General features: G+C 49.2%; 5 protein-coding genes across 5 annotated transcripts; 2 read left to right on the forward strand and 3 right to left on the reverse strand.

Annotated features, from left to right (window-relative positions):
* Positions 1 to 624: 624 nt before the first annotated feature.
* PEX2_082990 (WD40 repeat domain-containing protein) lies at positions 625 to 2602 on the reverse strand (the record flags this gene model as incomplete). Its single annotated transcript, XM_016745569.1, has 3 exons — positions 625 to 776; positions 841 to 2197; positions 2267 to 2602. 3 exons carry the CDS (start codon positions 2600 to 2602, stop codon positions 625 to 627), a joined length of 1845 nt encoding a protein of 614 aa, XP_016595468.1.
* A 623-nt stretch (positions 2603 to 3225) lies between these two features.
* Positions 3226 to 4356, reverse strand: PEX2_083000 (STIMATE family protein; the record flags this gene model as incomplete). The annotated part of the gene is made up of 2 exons (XM_016745570.1): positions 3226 to 3873; positions 3937 to 4356. 2 exons carry the CDS (start codon positions 4354 to 4356, stop codon positions 3226 to 3228), a joined length of 1068 nt encoding a protein of 355 aa, XP_016595469.1.
* A 1043-nt stretch (positions 4357 to 5399) lies between these two features.
* On the reverse strand, positions 5400 to 5921 carry PEX2_083010 (putative pre-mRNA branch site protein p14; the record flags this gene model as incomplete). The annotated part of the gene is made up of 3 exons (XM_016745571.1): positions 5400 to 5500; positions 5570 to 5697; positions 5755 to 5921. 3 exons carry the CDS (start codon positions 5919 to 5921, stop codon positions 5400 to 5402), a joined length of 396 nt encoding a protein of 131 aa, XP_016595470.1.
* Positions 5922 to 7099: 1178 nt separating this feature from the next.
* On the forward strand, positions 7100 to 11367 carry jhd1 ([Histone H3]-lysine-36 demethylase; the record flags this gene model as incomplete). The annotated part of the gene is made up of 2 exons (XM_016745572.1): positions 7100 to 10429; positions 10489 to 11367. 2 exons carry the CDS (start codon positions 7100 to 7102, stop codon positions 11365 to 11367), a joined length of 4209 nt encoding a protein of 1402 aa, XP_016595471.1.
* A 3221-nt stretch (positions 11368 to 14588) lies between these two features.
* PEX2_083030 (Multicopper oxidase, type 1) lies at positions 14589 to 16454 on the forward strand (the record flags this gene model as incomplete). The annotated part of the gene is made up of 2 exons (XM_016745573.1): positions 14589 to 15561; positions 15670 to 16454. The coding sequence occupies 2 exons, from the start codon at positions 14589 to 14591 to the stop codon at positions 16452 to 16454; spliced, it is 1758 nt and encodes a 585-aa protein (XP_016595472.1).
* Between the last annotated feature and the right edge of the window lie 732 nt (positions 16455 to 17186).

The following is a 17186-nucleotide window of genomic DNA, read 5'->3' on the forward strand; positions in this document are numbered from 1 at the left end:
CCCCCCAATTTATACCCAGCCCAAATTTAGCAAAGCACCCCGGAGATGACCCTTGCTAACATATTTTTCTTTTCTTTTCCCTGCGCCTTTTTTTTTCTTCTTTGCCCCAGATACCCCCTTTGTTACTGAGAATCCTTGACCAAGGCCAACAGTATAGAACCCTCCCACGAATGAGACCATGACTCTTCATTTGATTTTTACACGACTTGCATTTGATATGGCGTGTTTCCTGGCTTTACTCCTACTCTACTCTTTTCTTTCGGATCCCTGGCGTTCTGCGTGCTTGATTCTCTTTGCTAGAAAGTTATGAACAATCTCAAAAAAACGATTGGCTTACTATGAAAGCACCATTACGTGTATATCTAGTGAAACCTTAAGTGTTACCTTTACTTTTTTTTTAATACACAGGAGGTAAAATAGAAAATAGCTCAGTAGAGACCTTAGGTTTAGATAACACTTGGTATGCAGGCCAAGGCAGTGGCTGATATCCAAGCTCTCGGCCCTTAATCTATACCAGACCACATTGATTTACCAGAGATTATACAACAGAATGAAAAGCATGTGCCTATAAGGGTAGTAAATATATGACAAGAAAACATAAATATTTTATTCAGAATCGGACCTCTATCCCCGAATCTCCCAGAGTCGGATACCACCCTGCTCATTACCAACAGCCAACTGCTCCGAGTTCGGTGAGATAGCCACCGAGGAAATGCGACCCAATGGCGTGTTGGAAGTAGGCCAGTTACGGTATACCGTGCAGGTAGGAAGGTGAACTATAAAAGAAACACAATTAGTGAAAGAACACACAAAAGCACAAGCAGATCCCAGAAAACATACCAAGACGCAAAGCATCACGCTTCCACCGACTCGCCATAACCATCATCTGCCCATCAGGCGCAAAGACCAAATGGCTAATGGGGGTAGTGAGCTGATCGAGCACACGAACGGGATCAGGGTTACGCGGGATACCCGACTGAGCCGGGGAATCCTTCTCAGCAGCAGAAGCATTCGCATACGCAGCAGCCCATTCGCGACGATCATAAACGTTAACAATACCACTGGAAGAACCAATAGCCACCCAACGATCCCCACCAAGCTGAGTCCGACCAGAGCGGCCACCAAGACTGAGAACCGTCGTGCCAACAGCACCGGCATCGACCCAGCGTGCCACAACACGGCCGACACGTCCGTCCCACTCAGAGACCTCACCGTTCTTCGACACGACTGTCATACCCTCGCCGTCAGACCACCAGGCGAAGTCTGCGACACCACCGCGACCATCGACGCGCACCTGCGCGATCCACTGCGCGGTGTTGGCGTCCAGGACGTTGATCAGACCGCCGCCCTTGCGGGCTGTGCCGACTAGACCGACAAAGCGGCCACACGGAGAGAGCTTGAAGCGCTCCATGGACTTTTGCTCTTCCTTGCGGTCGGAGGAGCCGTTGACTTTGTCGACTTTGCCGGTGTCCAGGTCCCAGATGTGGAAGTAGCGTCGGCGGCCCGAGGCGAAGATTTTGTTGCCTGTGGGTGCGGCGAAGGCGGACGTGTGGATTGGTGTGCGCTTGATGTGCAGGGAGGTGAGGAGGGGGTTAGGAGCGGGCGCGGAGGGAGAGATGTGGTGCAGGAAGAGGGTGGATGCTGGTCCGGAGGAGAGCAGGAGCGGGTAGTGCGGGTGGAAGGTCAGAGAGTCGACAGATGAGGGTTGGGATTTGCCGATATCCTTCAGTCTCTGGATGTCGATGACTTCCTGGCGCAGCTTGCGCTTTCCACTGGAGCGCGCGTTGTCTTCTATGCGCGTCAGGTCGGAGGCATTTTGGAGGAGCTTGGCTAGAGGCTGCATGGAGAGGTTTTCGTTCTCGTCGTCTGAGTCGATTTCCTCCTCGCTGTCTGCATCCGAGTCCGTCTTGCGGCGCTTCACTTCCGGTGTGGCCCACTCCGGTGTCGGGTGCAGGCGTGTGAACTGTCTGCGCAGTCGTCGGACGTATTCCTTGCCGCTGACTACATCTTCGGCTTCGGTGTTGCGTAGTTTGCGCAGTCTGGCTTGGCTTGCTAGCGACACGGCGAGGCGCTCGTCGTCACTGTCGTACCATACTGCGGGTTCGTCCTCTTCTTCGTCATCCTCGGCGTCTGACGGGGTTTCCGGCGATGGGATGAAATCAGTGGTTGGGGGTGCGCCGGAGTCAAGGAAGAAAAGCTAGATGAAAGCAGAATTGTTAGATCGAAAGCCTGACATTTGTCAACGCGTGGGAGTGGAGTCGCATACGTCTGAATCGGCTAGAGCAGCCAAATCCTGGCCCTCGTCTTCCTCGGCATCATCGCTTGCATCGCTCTCGTTATCACTGTGCAGAGTGAGAGCCATGCCGGCCTCGCGGTCCTGCTGATTCTTCAATGCGCCCATGAACCCCTCATCGTCGCCAAAAAGCATACGCTCTAGCTTCTTCTCCGCCTCATCTTTCTCGGGCACATCGTCCTCATCCGAGCTAGTTTCGTCGTCCATCTCGACATCTGAGTCCTCCGGGCGAATATTGGCCGTAGTGTTCTCGAACGGAGACCGGGCGGTCGTCCGCTTGGACTTTTCCTTTAGCCCTACGTTAGGCATGGTGGTTGGTGTGAGAATATCCGGTAATCAAGCACAACTGCTTGCAGACTCAGTCACCGAACTGATACTTGAATGCAATAATGCAATTGTAGGCTGCGAATGTTCCTCAGGCGGAGCTTGAATATTTTTCTTCTTTGATTTTTCCAGAATGGGCAGATCAGAGCGGTGTGGAAGGCGGCATATATAGTTGCCTTGAAATCAAGGCGACAACTCAGGATTCAAAAGGTAACTACGGAGTAACTGACACTCACATGCCCATCAAAATGAGCTTTAATACACTTATTTGGCACCCTAGTCATCTTCTACTTAGAGAAGATTGGCAAGTTTTCCACATGAAGAAGGTGGTAAGACAGATTCAGAGATAATGGTTGATGCAATGTTGCTCTAGATATCTCGATGGCTAGTTGATTATGAGGAGTTCAATTATGAGTAATACAACTATTGATTATCCATGCACAACCTAGATGCGTGCACACTAGGTAGGTAGCAAGGAGAATGAAAAAAAAATTATACTAATATGGAAGAGCAAAACAATCGTATACACGTTAAAGATCACTAGCAACACCGTCATTGGAAAACAAAGCAGGTACGAAATTTCCAAAAGTCAGAAGACAAAGCAGTATTCATCGATGTGTTACACTAGGTTTCGTGTCATTTTCGTCACAACTGCCACTCGAACTCGGAGGTTCATATGGAGGAACAGGATTCTGATCCTCAGGAAGTAACTCAGATTCCTGGAGAGCGTTTGCAGTGGCCTTCGACTGCGAGGTGGTTCTGGGAGATTTCCCAGGTTCTTCATCATCAGAATCAGTAGAATATGACTCGTCCAGGCCAGCAAGAAGAGCCTCCCGGCGGTGAGCATCATCATCATCTGTGGCAGCATCTCCAATCGTGTCATCCACCGCGTATTGCGAGACTGGTTTCTTGATGAATATGTCGATGATATAATACTGGATGGCGTTCATGATGACTGGGAAAAGAAGCATGACGAAGAAGATCTGGACAGCGGCGTTGCCTTCTGTCCACCTTAAAGCCCAGTCGCCAACCTTGACAATGAAAGGTAAGAGCTCGATGAGGAAGAACACGCATATCTTCATGCCAAGCAATCCCATGAAATAAATGATGGCCTGTTTGAGCCACCATGTTACGCGTGGGGGTTGGCCATAATTGCCAGACTCGATCGATTCTGGGGGGTTTGCAAGAGGGGTGTAAGATGCCAAATAGTTGAGAACGCGGAGAAGGAGGATCAGAATGGGGATACCGAGGGTAGTCTATTCCATCAGTTAGCCAGCAGCCCCTCGAAAGAGATCAAAGCAAGATCAGTAGAAACGCACGTCGATTCCCAGGTTCAGTAAGTAAAACGAGCATGGATTCGGCTTGTATGAGCTTCGAATCTCCAGTTGGCCCGCAGAAAACATCGACATGACCAGATTCAGCATATGAAGCATCACAGATCCGAAGACTTGTTTTGAGACATCAAAGGCCCAGATCTTCACCGGGCGCTGTGGTCGTTCTCTCCATCTCTTATAGACTAGAGATAATAATGCGAGGCCACCAAGAGCGATCTGAACAAACACAGAAAATGGACCAAGTAGCTTGCATTCTCCTCCTTCACCATTTGGATCCTGCCCTGGGCTTGAAGAATTTGTTCCATGATAATATAGTGTATTTGCACCCAAGGGTGTTGGAGTGGTAGCAGCGATAAGCGTGGTCGTCGCGATCGAAGCCAACGAGTTGGTCGCGGTGTCCATCATTTCTTAGTCTGGCAAAACCAGAAAGATAGTGAAAGAGCTCAGGTGGAATGCGACATATGCTGAAAAACTAGAGGGGAGTAACCGTAAGTGCCTGGTAACCTTGGAACCTTGGAAGGTTTATCAAAGGCGGAGACAACCGAACGTCATACGCGTGACATCGAGGTGGGTGGCAATGAACCGGATGATATACGTAGGAACAGACTGGAACTTGTAGAAAGCAGTCCTTTCTGAGAGGTAGGGGGGAAAAAGAAGTTATGGAGCAAGAATAAGGGTCAAGGGAAGTGAGTCTGCAGGGTGCTGGTACTGGTGCTGCGCCCTAGGCGGTGTCAGGATCCCCGCAGCGGGATCGACAAGGCCGATAGCCATTTTCCCTTCCAGGGTTTTGCCCAGGTGGATGGCAGTAAGCCTATTTTGAGGGTCTTGGGTCTTGGCATGATATTTCTATTTTGCTATCTGCTTTGATCTTGAGCTTGATGTTGATCTCTTTTGTATACATCGTGTATCTTTATCATATTGATGCCAAGCTTCAAATTCCCCTGCAGAAGAGTGGGTACTGATCAGTCCACGGGTGATGCGCCAGCCTTACGTAGATAGACAGACCTTGTTTTCAGCTTGGCACTATAGATAGAGATGAAACAAAGCTCGAAAACAGCTCAAGATTCGACTCATTTGTCACTTCTAGTGGTGTGGCACTCATAGAAAGATTTGCAACTAGCATCTAGCATCTAGCCATAGCACATGAGAATGTTGGAGCAAAGTGGAGGGTCGATTTGACGAAGAGAGTAATAGTAGTAATGGTTAAATAGAATAAACATAGAAGAAATCGGATCTCGCCGGCGTGTTGTTCGCACGATCATTTCTGGGTCAATATATGACGACCAGAACCAGCCTCGCCCACCATCAAACCCTCTGAAATAAGAAAAAAAACCCCAGGGAATAAAAACGCCGGAAACCCCTCAACCAAGCCGCGATTGAATAGTAGAGCCGTTGCAATACCATGCAGCTAAATGCTAGCAGAGGGAAGAGAAAAAGAATTCGTCACATCATTCTATCCCGTGTTGCTGTTTGAGCCGTTCTAAATTCTCCTGCCTTTCCGTAATGTCCTCTTTCGTACGGACCATCTTCTCTGGCTGATGATACAAGACTATAACACTCAAAGTTAGTCATCTCCAAATCATTCCCGGTGCTCATTTGATTCATATGTAATACGTACCAACCAAGTATCTGTTCTGGAAGTTGAAACCATTGAGTTTATCGCATGCCTGTTTGGCGTCGTGAACGTCCTCGTAGACAACGAATGCCGTTCCTTTGGAGGTATTGGCGATACCCTGGCGAATTTGACTGCAAGTGAGATGGTATTAGATCGGGTTCCGGCACGAGACCATGGGTGACTATTACCGAATGGGGCCAAATTTGCCAAACAGGTCGAACAGTTGCTCCGCTGTTACGTTGTAGCTGTTGGTAAAGATGTCAGCGATCTGATCGCGATTGTAAATGGCGAGTTTCAGGGCTGAGCCGCCGGGGGGGGGCGAGCCGGAGCAAAGCAGCGAAATGATCAGGTACATACTTGAGGTTCTTGGCGAAGAGAATCCTTTAAAGAAGAAAAAAAAAGGTTAGCGCCAGTCACTTCTAAATGTCAGGGATCTACTAGACCCAACGATCAAGCAGTTGATGGCAAAATGGCACTTGTGTCGACGATCGGGGGAGGGGCATGGAAAAAGTATTCTCACGTACCGATTGGCTTCGGGGGCGAGCTTTCGGCTCATTCTCAGAGGCGAGAGAGTCCTTGAATATGTTGAATGAAAGTGTTGACAAGAAAGATACGCAAGGTATCAGTTGTAGTGTTGGAATAGCGAAGAGGCAGAAGATCCGAGCAAGGCGCAAGGACAACCACGAGGTTTGTCTTGGCGGTGCGCTTACTTATCCCGGTTTAGTGGCAGTTGGTTCTTAAACCGTATGTGACCAGGTCATGTGATCTTGATGAGTGTGGTGATCTGCCAAACAGACACACGTGACTGTATTGTAATGGTATCGGACTGTATCATCCAAACGGACGCTCTCGGCGTCGCCAACTTCCTTTGGACTACAGAGAATTGAGCATTCGGGGGGAAACAACCAAGTAAACACAATCGCATGTTTTAATGAGTGCCTTTTGATCTTCCTCTCTTATATATGCAATTCAAATACTTTCTAGTAAAAGTGATAGCAGGACACAACGTAATGTAGGAGCCCGCAGCTGTACCGTATACATACCTTCGAAGTTGCTACTACTCGACTCCCGCTTCCTCCTTCGCCCCAACACCTCGCGCTCATCCGCTTCTCTCTCGCTTTCGGCGCTTCATCCATTCGCATACTTGTCACTTTCCATCCAGTTGGCAGGAAACGATTCCTGGCTACTGGACCTCATTCGATTCCCTTCCCTACCTGCCCGCAGGTTGCGGCGCGACTCTCGGCGCCTTTGTCCTCCCGCCGCTCGATTCGAACCCCCTCAACGCTCCGCGACTACCGTCGACCACCTGCTTCGCCCTCAATCTTTCATCAAATATCAATCTTATACTTGCGGTCCGTAGTGCGCATGCTCTCCTGCCAGGAATGACATTCCCTTCGCCTGCGCCGGCCTCTCGCTAGCCCGTGTGGTCCAGTATCCCCGCTTTGCACCCACCTACCGCAAGCGCATCTTTTCGCACCTTCGACCCTCCATCTTCAATTTTCTTCAAACTACACTCTCAACCGGGTTGCGAAAATGATGAGCGCGGCATCATTCGCGAATCCCATCGGCGGCCGCCCGCCGCAGTACCGTACTCCGTCCCCTCCTCTACGCGCTGTCGAACCTATCACTCCATCCACAACCGCCGATTTTCACTCCTCTTGGGCCAGCCGCGGCCCTCCTCGAGCTGCCAGCCTTGATCGCGATCAACGTCCTTCGAATCACAATCGACATGTCGCCGCAGAAGGTGGTTCACACCAACGATCGGGCCATGGCCGCTCAAGCTCGACTATCGACACACTTGCGACAATCGCCCTCGCAACGAGTCCTACCTTTACATCACTCCCTCCCAATCCGCCCTCCCCCAGCCTTCGGTCCACAATTCCCTTATTTCCACCTGACCCCGCAGAGTCTGAACGACCGACGAAGCGGGCACGGTCGGCGAGAAATACATCACCCTACCACCCGCGGGCAGGAATGCTGACAGAAAACCCACACCCAGCTGGGCTTGAAAGTATGACAACCGATGCAGAGCTTTTACTCAATCTCGCGCGGCCTACTAATTTCCACCCGGGCAACCACACTAAACGAGTCAGCATCGACGAGACCTACCACCACTACGCAGGCGATGCAATTCGTCAGTCCCGAGTTGGGTTTGCTGCCGTTGGACATCCTGACCAGGTCGATGTCAAGATGAATCACAATTCCGAGGATATACCTCATGCCCGCATGCGCTCTCGCTCCGACGGCTCAGCCTTCATATCCCGTCCTGCGATCCGTGGAATCCGTCCAACTACTAGCTCTGGCACTTTCCCGCCAATCGTTTGGGAGGATGAGCACGAAGTCAAAGCCTGGCATTCACCAGCTGATACGCCCCATCATACTGCTTATGGAACACACCCTCCAGCCGATCCCCAAGAACCTCAATTCCCACAAAAGTCTCTGCCCATTCCTCCAAAAGTCGAAGAGGAAGAAGGCGACACCAATCAAGCAATATGTGGGGCATGCCATCTAGCGCGCATTCCAGTTGAAACCGAGGAACAGGACGAAGACACGTGGATCAGTTGCGATGGGTGCAAAGGATGGTTCCATATCGTTTGTGCCGGTTTCAAAAACGATCGAGAGGTCCGCACAGTCGACAAGTTTATCTGTCGGCCATGTCGATCGGTTCATGGCCAAACGACTTTTGTACGCAAGTCCTCGCGGGCCCGGACAGCTATTGACTACGCAGGCCTGAACCAAGGCCTCGTCAAAGCTGCCACTGACTCGTTGGAGCATCATTATCTTGAGCCCATTCGACAAGGGAAGATCCGATTCCAAGCCGAGAATTTCCCCCGAATGAAGCCTGAGCTGGTCACAGCAGAATACTTTGAGCGAGGAAATGGGTGGACAGAGCCTATTGTGATACCTGCCTGCTGGAACTCGACCGAGCCTGTTTCCTCGGAGAATCCAGACTTCGAATCTCTAGTACAGGAGGCTTCGTCTCAGGAGATGTTCGATGATCTTCTCGAGAACCACCCAGAACAAGAGGCCCATATCGAAGAAACAGCCGATTGTGGCCAAGATCTCTTGGGTATGGTCATTCCACGGGGTCTCACTGTCCGTGCTGTGGCAGAGCTTTACGGACCCGAAGAAAGGGTTGAAGTTATCGATGTCAAGTCTCAGCAAGGAGAGGACAAGAGGTGGAACATGCAGAAATGGGCCGATTACTACGAAAGCAATGAGCAGGACAAGCCTGTCAGGAATGTCATCAGTTTGGAGGTATCGCAGAGCAAACTCGGCAGACTGATCCGGCGACCGAAGGTTGTGCGTGACTTGGATTTGCAAGATGCTGTTTGGCCAGAGGAACTGAAGGCAATTGGCGAATATCCCAAAGTGCAGTTCTACTGCCTGATGTCTGTTGCCGACTGTTATACCGACTTCCACATCGACTTTGGAGGATCTTCAGTGTATTACCATATTCTGAAGGGCAAGAAGACTTTCTTCTTCATTCCTCCCAAAGACAAACACCTCAAGAAATACGAGGAGTGGTGCAACTCTCCCGCCCAAGACTCGATCTTCCTTGGAAACCAGACCAAGGAGTGCTACCGTGTGGATCTCTCCGAGGGAGACACCATGCTGATCCCGTCCGGCTGGATTCACGCAGTTTGGACTCCGGAAAACAGTTTGGTTATTGGTGGCAACTTCCTAACCAAACTGAACTACGGGATGCAAATCAAGATACTTAACATCGAAAAGGAGACCAAAGTGCCCAAGAAGTTCCGATACCCTTTCTTCCAAAAGATCCAGTGGTACACGGCTCAAAAGTATCTGGATGATGACCCCGTCCCGCAAAATGTGATGGAAGCATTTATGCAGGATGAGAACTATCGTTTCCACCGTCAATATCCAATTTATTACGAGTTTGGAGAACGCGCCAACCAGGAACCTCCAGGTTCTCCGCATCACAATGCACGTTTTTATTCACAGGCAGAGCTAGAGGGCTTACTTGAGTTAACTAAGTATTTGCTACGAACTGCACTCATTGCGGGTGGTTATACCGTTGATGGAGTCATCTCCATAGACGTTCGAAACGCGGTTAGACGCTCCATCCCCAAAGGCACTGGAGATCCTGTGGACATGATCAGGAAATTCGGAATTTGGGTCGCCTGGAAACGTGGTAACGAAAAGGCGCCCCTCTGGACTCGACCTGGCGTAATCGAAAGCAATCCCAAGGTTTCTATTGCAGACAAGAAGCCCGCAGGACGACCAAGCCGCCGATCCGAACGCAACGTCGATAACCAACGCACATATGCGGAAAGACAAGCGGTCCAGTGGCCTTCAGAAGAGGCTCCTGCAACCCCGAATCAACCAGCCAGCAGCCTTGCTTACGCGCAGTCCGATGGAAGTGCTACACCGGCGCCATTCAGTATTGTTCCAGAATCGAGCATCAAAGATATTGCTACACCCAAGCCCCGGGCTGTGCAACGAGGCTCGGGTCTTGGTCCTAAGCGAGTTGCTTGTGACGCCTGTCGCAAACGACGCATTCGATGCCGACACAAAGATGAACCGGGTGATCTGGTGCTCAACGGGCAAGTCGCAGTCAATGCCTTCACACCGGGCTCTGGGGTGAGCACGCCGTCGTCCTTGGCCCAGGATGCTGTGTCTGCTTTGAATTCTTTAGCAGCGATTGCATCGCAAACTGGGTTCCAAAATAATGGACATCTTGTTGACCTGGAGCGATTTGAGAGCTCGGCAAGATTCCAATCCGCGGTCATGGGCAACTCCACGATAGCCGCCAATCGTCTCATTGATGTGAGCCCTGACGGAACCAATGGAGGAAAAAAGGGGCGTAGCAAGGCGTGCGATGATTGTCGGAAGAGCAAGGTTAGTAGTACCCCTCAAGGTTTATTTTGCTCCTTTTCCTGTTACTGACCTGAGACCAGCGCCGTTGCATCCACGATGAGTACGGTCGAATAGATCCAATCAAGGCCCAGGAACGCTCTAAACCTCGTGCGAATGCTTCCGCCAAACGAGCACGCCCCGCTGAAGAGGATGACATGCCTGCTACAGCCAAAAAAGCGAAGCAAGAGAGCACTTCGCCCATGACACAGCCTGCCGTATTCTTTGATCATGATGGTGATGAGCTGATGGCTCAAGATGACCTGATGGATGCTTATGATCACGAGCCTTTCAGTCAAATTGACTCAGCTAAGCATCTGCCTGAGGCAAATCAGGCACCTCAGAATCAAGCTCTGTACGCATCACCACCTGCTTTCCAGACCGAGTCTGTGGATGCAAAGGAATTAAATTCCGTGTCTGTGTCTTCTTCCAAGCCAAACACCTCCTTGGTGTCACCGCCCACGTCGCTGGCCGACGAGATGGACGGGGTCCAAGAGGGAGAGGCCGTGCAGTCTGTGGAAGGGGAGGTGTCAACTGATCTCCACACACCCAACTCCAGCTCTCGTCATTCGTCTCGCCAACCTCGAAACGTCGATCGGTTCGCACCCGATTCAACTACAGCCCGGGCTCCGAAGCAAGCGGCACGAGCCACGTCTTCCACGATCGGGGCTCGCAAAACTACTCCTGTTCCAGCATCGACAAGGAAGCCTTCATCACGTCCCTCGTCTTCACATGCAAAGAAGAGCTCTCCGATGTATGAAAAGCACTTCCACCGCCACGCCCCTACATCATTATCTCCCCGTCAACACAAGCATACTCAGCACATCACGGGGGATGAAGATGCAGACGAGGAAAGTCTTCGTTTGATACGAGAGCTCCAGGAACAAGAATTTGGTCTGCGGAAACGATCGACAAGGGTTTAGTTTCGCAGGAGGGTCCGGTACAGATGGGAGATGTAGAATGGGTTCTGCTTTATGTTTTTTGTTATTCGGGATATCAATTTACCAAGGGTTCGGGATGGGAAATCCGGTGTTTTCTGCTGAAGAAGCACGTTTTTATGTTATTTCTGGCGTTTTCTGGGTCTAGGAGAACTGGGGAGTTTTGTCTTTTGGCTTTTGATATCAATTGTCGTTTGCATCAGGTTCTCTTTTTTCTTTGTCAATCTGCTTTGCCTTGCTGTTTCTAGGTCTGATTTCACTATTTCCCTAGTCTTTTCTTTTATTCTATTTTATTCCCTGTGGATTCTTTGTTTTATGCCGGGGTCTCTTCACAACCAACACTTTGCTTGCTAATCGTTTGTTGGGCTTTCTCTTCCCCCTTCGGCTGCGCACAGCAACGAGGCGTTTTCTGCAAGTCTCGTATATGTACTTCTTTCGTTTGTCTGACACAATCTGCGTGGTTTGCCCTCATGCATATATCAGCTATAGGGTCGTGTAGCAATTTCTTGAATCTATTGTTCTTTGATATGTTTGCTATTGGGTTCTCATGCTAGTTGCTGCCCGAGGATAGTACTTGTTTATAGAGGTCTATCTATAGATTCGCCTTTCCTTGCCATATCCAACACTTATTTTCTACTTACAACTCCACATCAAAATCAAAGATCCAAACAAGAGCTATATATATATTGCGGCTTTTAGCTCAAAAGCCGAAGCCACCGGTGCTTTGGAGATTGGCATGTTCCAATCACATATCCTTGGAGAGATATATATTTTCAATTGAACTACATCATATAATTTAGAGAATTCGGGATACTCATGTTCAGGAACGAGTGAATGTAGCCTATATGCCATGAATCATATAGCAAGCGCTAGCTAAACCCCTGCCCCCCTGCAATGCGGCCAAGACAAACATAAAGGGATGATATGCGATAGCACGTTACTAGCTTCACGACATCGTATTCAATAAAACCTTCAGGTATGAAAAGCCGAGATCGATTCACTACATCGCCACCATCACACCACCATACCGCTTCCTGCTATGTATCAAGAACTCCTCCCCTCTACTCCCCCAAAATCCAGTATATCCAACCCCAGCCCGTCTAAGTCAATACAGATGCTGTCGCCGGCTCAGTAGTCCGCAGAACTAGGGGTATAGTATCGGTCATCGCTTCAGCCGAGCTACTCCAGAGCAGAGAGTACAAGCCGTCCGTACCAGTTTGTCTCGCGTAGAAATTGGCCCCGGTTACGGTGACTAGGACGTAGCTACCGTACGTGGACCACACGTTGCTGAGCTTGGTGTTGTTTGACTGCTCCGTATCAGATGGGCCGGTGAAACTGACTGGATTGGAGTCCGTATTTCCTCGGTCTAGACACAGCTTGTTGGTATTGGTCGCCAGGGCGCTGAAGCTCTCGGCGGAATTGGTGCTGGAACTGAGGTGTGCAACGAAAGTGTTGTCAGTAGAGGCAGTGACTGTTACATGTATATGGTTAGATGAAGATCTGTAAATTCTTGCGGCTTTTGCATAGAGTAGAGATTGGGTTCTTACAGTTTATTGGGGTCATTGCAGCCATTGTGGTGGTGTCTACTTTGGACGCATCTGCAACTTGAGCAGTACCTGTGGTCAATGTAATATGAATTAGTAAATGCCATATAAATTAGTAAATGCCGTTGTTCTTGGAGTTTGGGAGGATTGAGATACCGTTCCTGTAGAAGACGGGCAGACCGCTAATGCCTGGCCCATACGCATACAGCTTGAATGAATCGGTTGACCTTGACTGTCGCTCTTCAAGTGGATGCGCAGAGCAGACTAACCCAAAGGCTAGAAGAAGAATAGAAAAAAATAGCATCTTGCAATGAACAAGCCATACAATATGTTGGAAAGGGGGTGTATACGGCAGTGTGTCAGGATTAAGCAAAACTTATAGAACAAGAAACAGTCATGAGAGCATAGTCGATTGGATAAAAATTTAATGTAATTAGAAGCAGGCAGCACACTAGAGCTTACCCAATGACATTTGTGGGTTTCTATCACTGATTATTCTCCTATTTTCCAAGATTGTGATCTGGACTGGCACGAGCTGACGGTGATACGTAATTTGCAACCTCATTGCCAGGATCCCAGTCAATGAGAAACACCCCCGTTGTCATCATCCGGCTGTGGTCCATGGCCAAATCCCGGTCTCGGCTATTCCAACCCCAATGGTCAGATCAATCCTCCACTTACCATGCATGCGCTGCGTCAAAACTCTCGCAACAATCAACGATCCTAGCAAACCAGCCGCATATCTCAAAAATGAAATATCAAATATGCAAGATAGCAATATTTATTCCCGAGATCCACACACGTGGGATGCTTACTCTCGTATACTCTAAGGCTGAAAGGGGTTACACCAAGATATAACAGGACAGCCTGTCGGGGAGCACAACCCTAATGCAAGGCCTGCAAGCCGATCTGACTGCGATCAAACTAGAGAATGATATCCCCGATAGTCAATCTCCGTCATTGGTCCTCTCTGCAAGTTTTTGCTTTGATAACCCGAGACACAGCCCTAGTTGCATGGAATATCCAGGCTCTCTATATACTCAATAGTACTATTACGAGAGAAAAGGCAGTATCAAAGATATGTGGACTCAAAACAGCCGGTGCGCACGTGGTATGATAGACAGCGCAAGGATTTAGCCTCTGGAAAGCTCCCCGAGCCGACCATCTTCTTACAGTTTGAATGATATACGGTCACTGTCGTGGATACGGGGCGCCTTGGTCTCACTATTCCGCTATCCACTGAGAACATGGCCTCAACATCCGAGCTTGACAATGACGATGACTCTTCGCCATAGCCACTCGTCTGCTGGGTCGTGTTGTGTATCACAAGATCCTGTTTCCCACGGCATCGCCGGTAGGACTAGCCGGCATATCCCAGTGAGGAGATACGAATGCAGGACAGCTCGTGGGAAGAGACATGGCGTTCTTGATCCTGATAGAACCTCCACGTGTTGTGCTGTACAGTACCAATATATATAAGATAGTGGCTTAAATTAAAGAGAATTATCTTAGTTGTGTATCAGCAGCAAGTCTCATTCGTTCTTTTATAAGTTGAATATTTTGCTTTTTCTCGGTCTTGAAAGCTCTATATAGAGTTATATTCGTGACTGCAAGAGAATTGAGCGATTATCAGCGTCCCCTGTCTGGGTAGAACTGACAACTATGAAGCTCCACGCTCTTCTCCTCCTGGCACTTAGCCTGAGTGCTTCTATTGCGGCCATTCCACACGATCCATCCAATTCGGCTAATCTCCAGCCACAATACCATAGACCCACCACAACCACAACCAAGACAAGTCACACCACCAAGATCAACAAGCCCACGGGAAGACCTTGTGCAGGCAACACAGCCCGAACACGGTCCAAATGGTGCCAATACGATGTCAACACCGACTACACCCAGATAGTGCCAAACACAGGCGTAACACGGGAGTACTGGCTCAACCTCGAAGAGCTCGTAGCGGCACCAGATGGATTCAGCCGGCCAGTAATGGCCGTGAACGGGACAATCCCGGGCCCAACTATCTTCGCTGACTGGGGCGACTGGGTCGTGATCCATGTTACAAACAGCCTTTACAAGGCCCAGAATGGAACGAGCATCCACTGGCACGGAATCAGACAAAGCCACACAAACGGCAATGACGGCGTGGTCTCTATCACGCAATGTCCCACTGCCCCCGGCTCAACCATAACCTATAAATGGCGGGCCGAGCAGTATGGTTCGTCGTGGTACCATTCGCACATTGGACTGCAAGCTTGGGAGGGTGTATTTGGCGGGATTGTGATTAATGGTCCTGCCACAGCGAACTACGAGGTGGATAAGGGAAGTCTGTTCCTAACGGACTGGTCGCATCCAACCGTTGATGAGCTATACTTGGAGGCTCAGACGGTTGGACCGCCAACTTTGGATACTGGGTTGATTAACGGGACGAATGTCTTTGGGAATGGGACCAATTCTACGGGCACGCGGTTCCAGATGAAGGTTAATCAGGGGTCTTCGTATCGACTGAGGATTGTTAATTCGGCTGTTGATACGCACTGGAAGTTCATGATTGATAATCATACGCTTACTGTTATTTCGGCGGACTTTGTGCCGATCAGGCCATTTACAGCGGATTATATCAATATCGGAATGGGTATGTCATGTTTAATTTTTGATATCAAACCCCCAGCCCTAACTCCCCCAAATTGAACCCCAACAACTAACAAAGAATTATCAACAGGTCAACGCTACGATGTAATAGTAACAGCGAACCAACGCCAAATCGCCGATTCATTCTGGATCCGTGCAATTCCCCAAGAAGCGTGCTCCGAAAATGCAAATCCAGACAACATAAGAGGAATCCTGTACTACGGAAACCGTCCGCGCACACCCAAAACAAACTCCTTCACCTTCCCCGACGAATGCGTCGACGAGCTGGCCTCCAGCCTAGTCCCCCAAGTTCCCAAAACCGTCTCAGCAGCAGACTGGAACAACCTAACGGACGTAACACTGGGACGCAACAGCGCGAACCTCTTCCGCTGGTATCTGAACAGCACGACGATGCAAGTCCTTTGGGAAGACCCAACCTTGCTCCAGCTCTTCAACAACGAAAACACACCCAACTTCACCGCATCGAGTGGCGTGATTGAACTGCCACGCGCCCACGAATGGGTGTATCTCATGATCAACACGAGTTTCCCAGTGGCGCATCCTATTCATTTACATGGCCATGATTTCTTTGTTTTGGCACAGGGGTTTAATCCCTGGAATGGGAGTGTTTCGACAAATAACCCGCCAAGGAGGGATACAGCAATGTTGAACGGGAATGGGTTTTTGCTTATTGCGTTTGAGACGGACAATCCCGGGGCGTGGCTTATGCACTGTCATATTGGGTGGCATACGGATGAGGGTTTTGCGTTGCAGTTTTTGGAGAGGGAGAGTGAGATTGAGCCGTTGATTGATCGGAAGGCTCTAGGGGATAATTGTGATTCTTGGAATGCGTATGATACGGCGTTTAATATTGAGCAGGAGGATTCGGGGGTTTAGGGAGATATGGGTATGTGGCTCTAGATGGGTTTGATCGTTATATAGGTGAGATTTGTATGTAGGTAGGTAGTGTTCTGGTGTTTTATATCGTCAATTGATCATATCTTGGACATTTATATCCTCCTTCTTAGCTATCTACATCTTAGTAGCAGTGGATTGAGTATTTATCGTTGATCTCATTAGTAGATATATACTACCTATATATGTAGTGTATTTCCTCTGCCGGGGTTTTCTACATAGTTCACCTGACTGACCGGCTTAGTGCCATCTGATAATAAATCAGCGATGCCAAATAAGCGCCTACGGGTTTATTGCCGATGGAAACTAGTTTGTGATCTCAATGATAGTGAAGAATAAGTCGCATCTAAAAAGAATATCATATCAAATAGAATCATTGTATCGGCGAGCGAAGAGACTGGACTAAACAGGGGCTATAAATCGACCAGTTTGGAAAGTGGATGGGAGGAAGGGGGTGGAGATGTGGACGCTGAGGCTTATATTGATGGTTTGAGCGTGTCTATGTTCTATAATATAGCGATGATTGTGCCTAATCGGGTATCAGAGACTCTGGGTGATATACCCAAACTTGGCCACGAACAAAGAGAGAACAGTGAAATGTATGACAATGCAGATCATGACAAGGGTATTCCTTATTATGCTTGAATAACACACGCTAGTGTCAAGATTTTTATACAAGTAGGAAGGGAAGACAAAAGATGATTGAGATCATAT

The sequence above is a fragment of the Penicillium expansum genome (assembly GCF_000769745.1).
Source record: "Penicillium expansum strain MD-8 chromosome Unknown contig276, whole genome shotgun sequence".
Classification (NCBI taxonomy): Eukaryota; Fungi; Ascomycota; class Eurotiomycetes; order Eurotiales; family Aspergillaceae; genus Penicillium; species Penicillium expansum.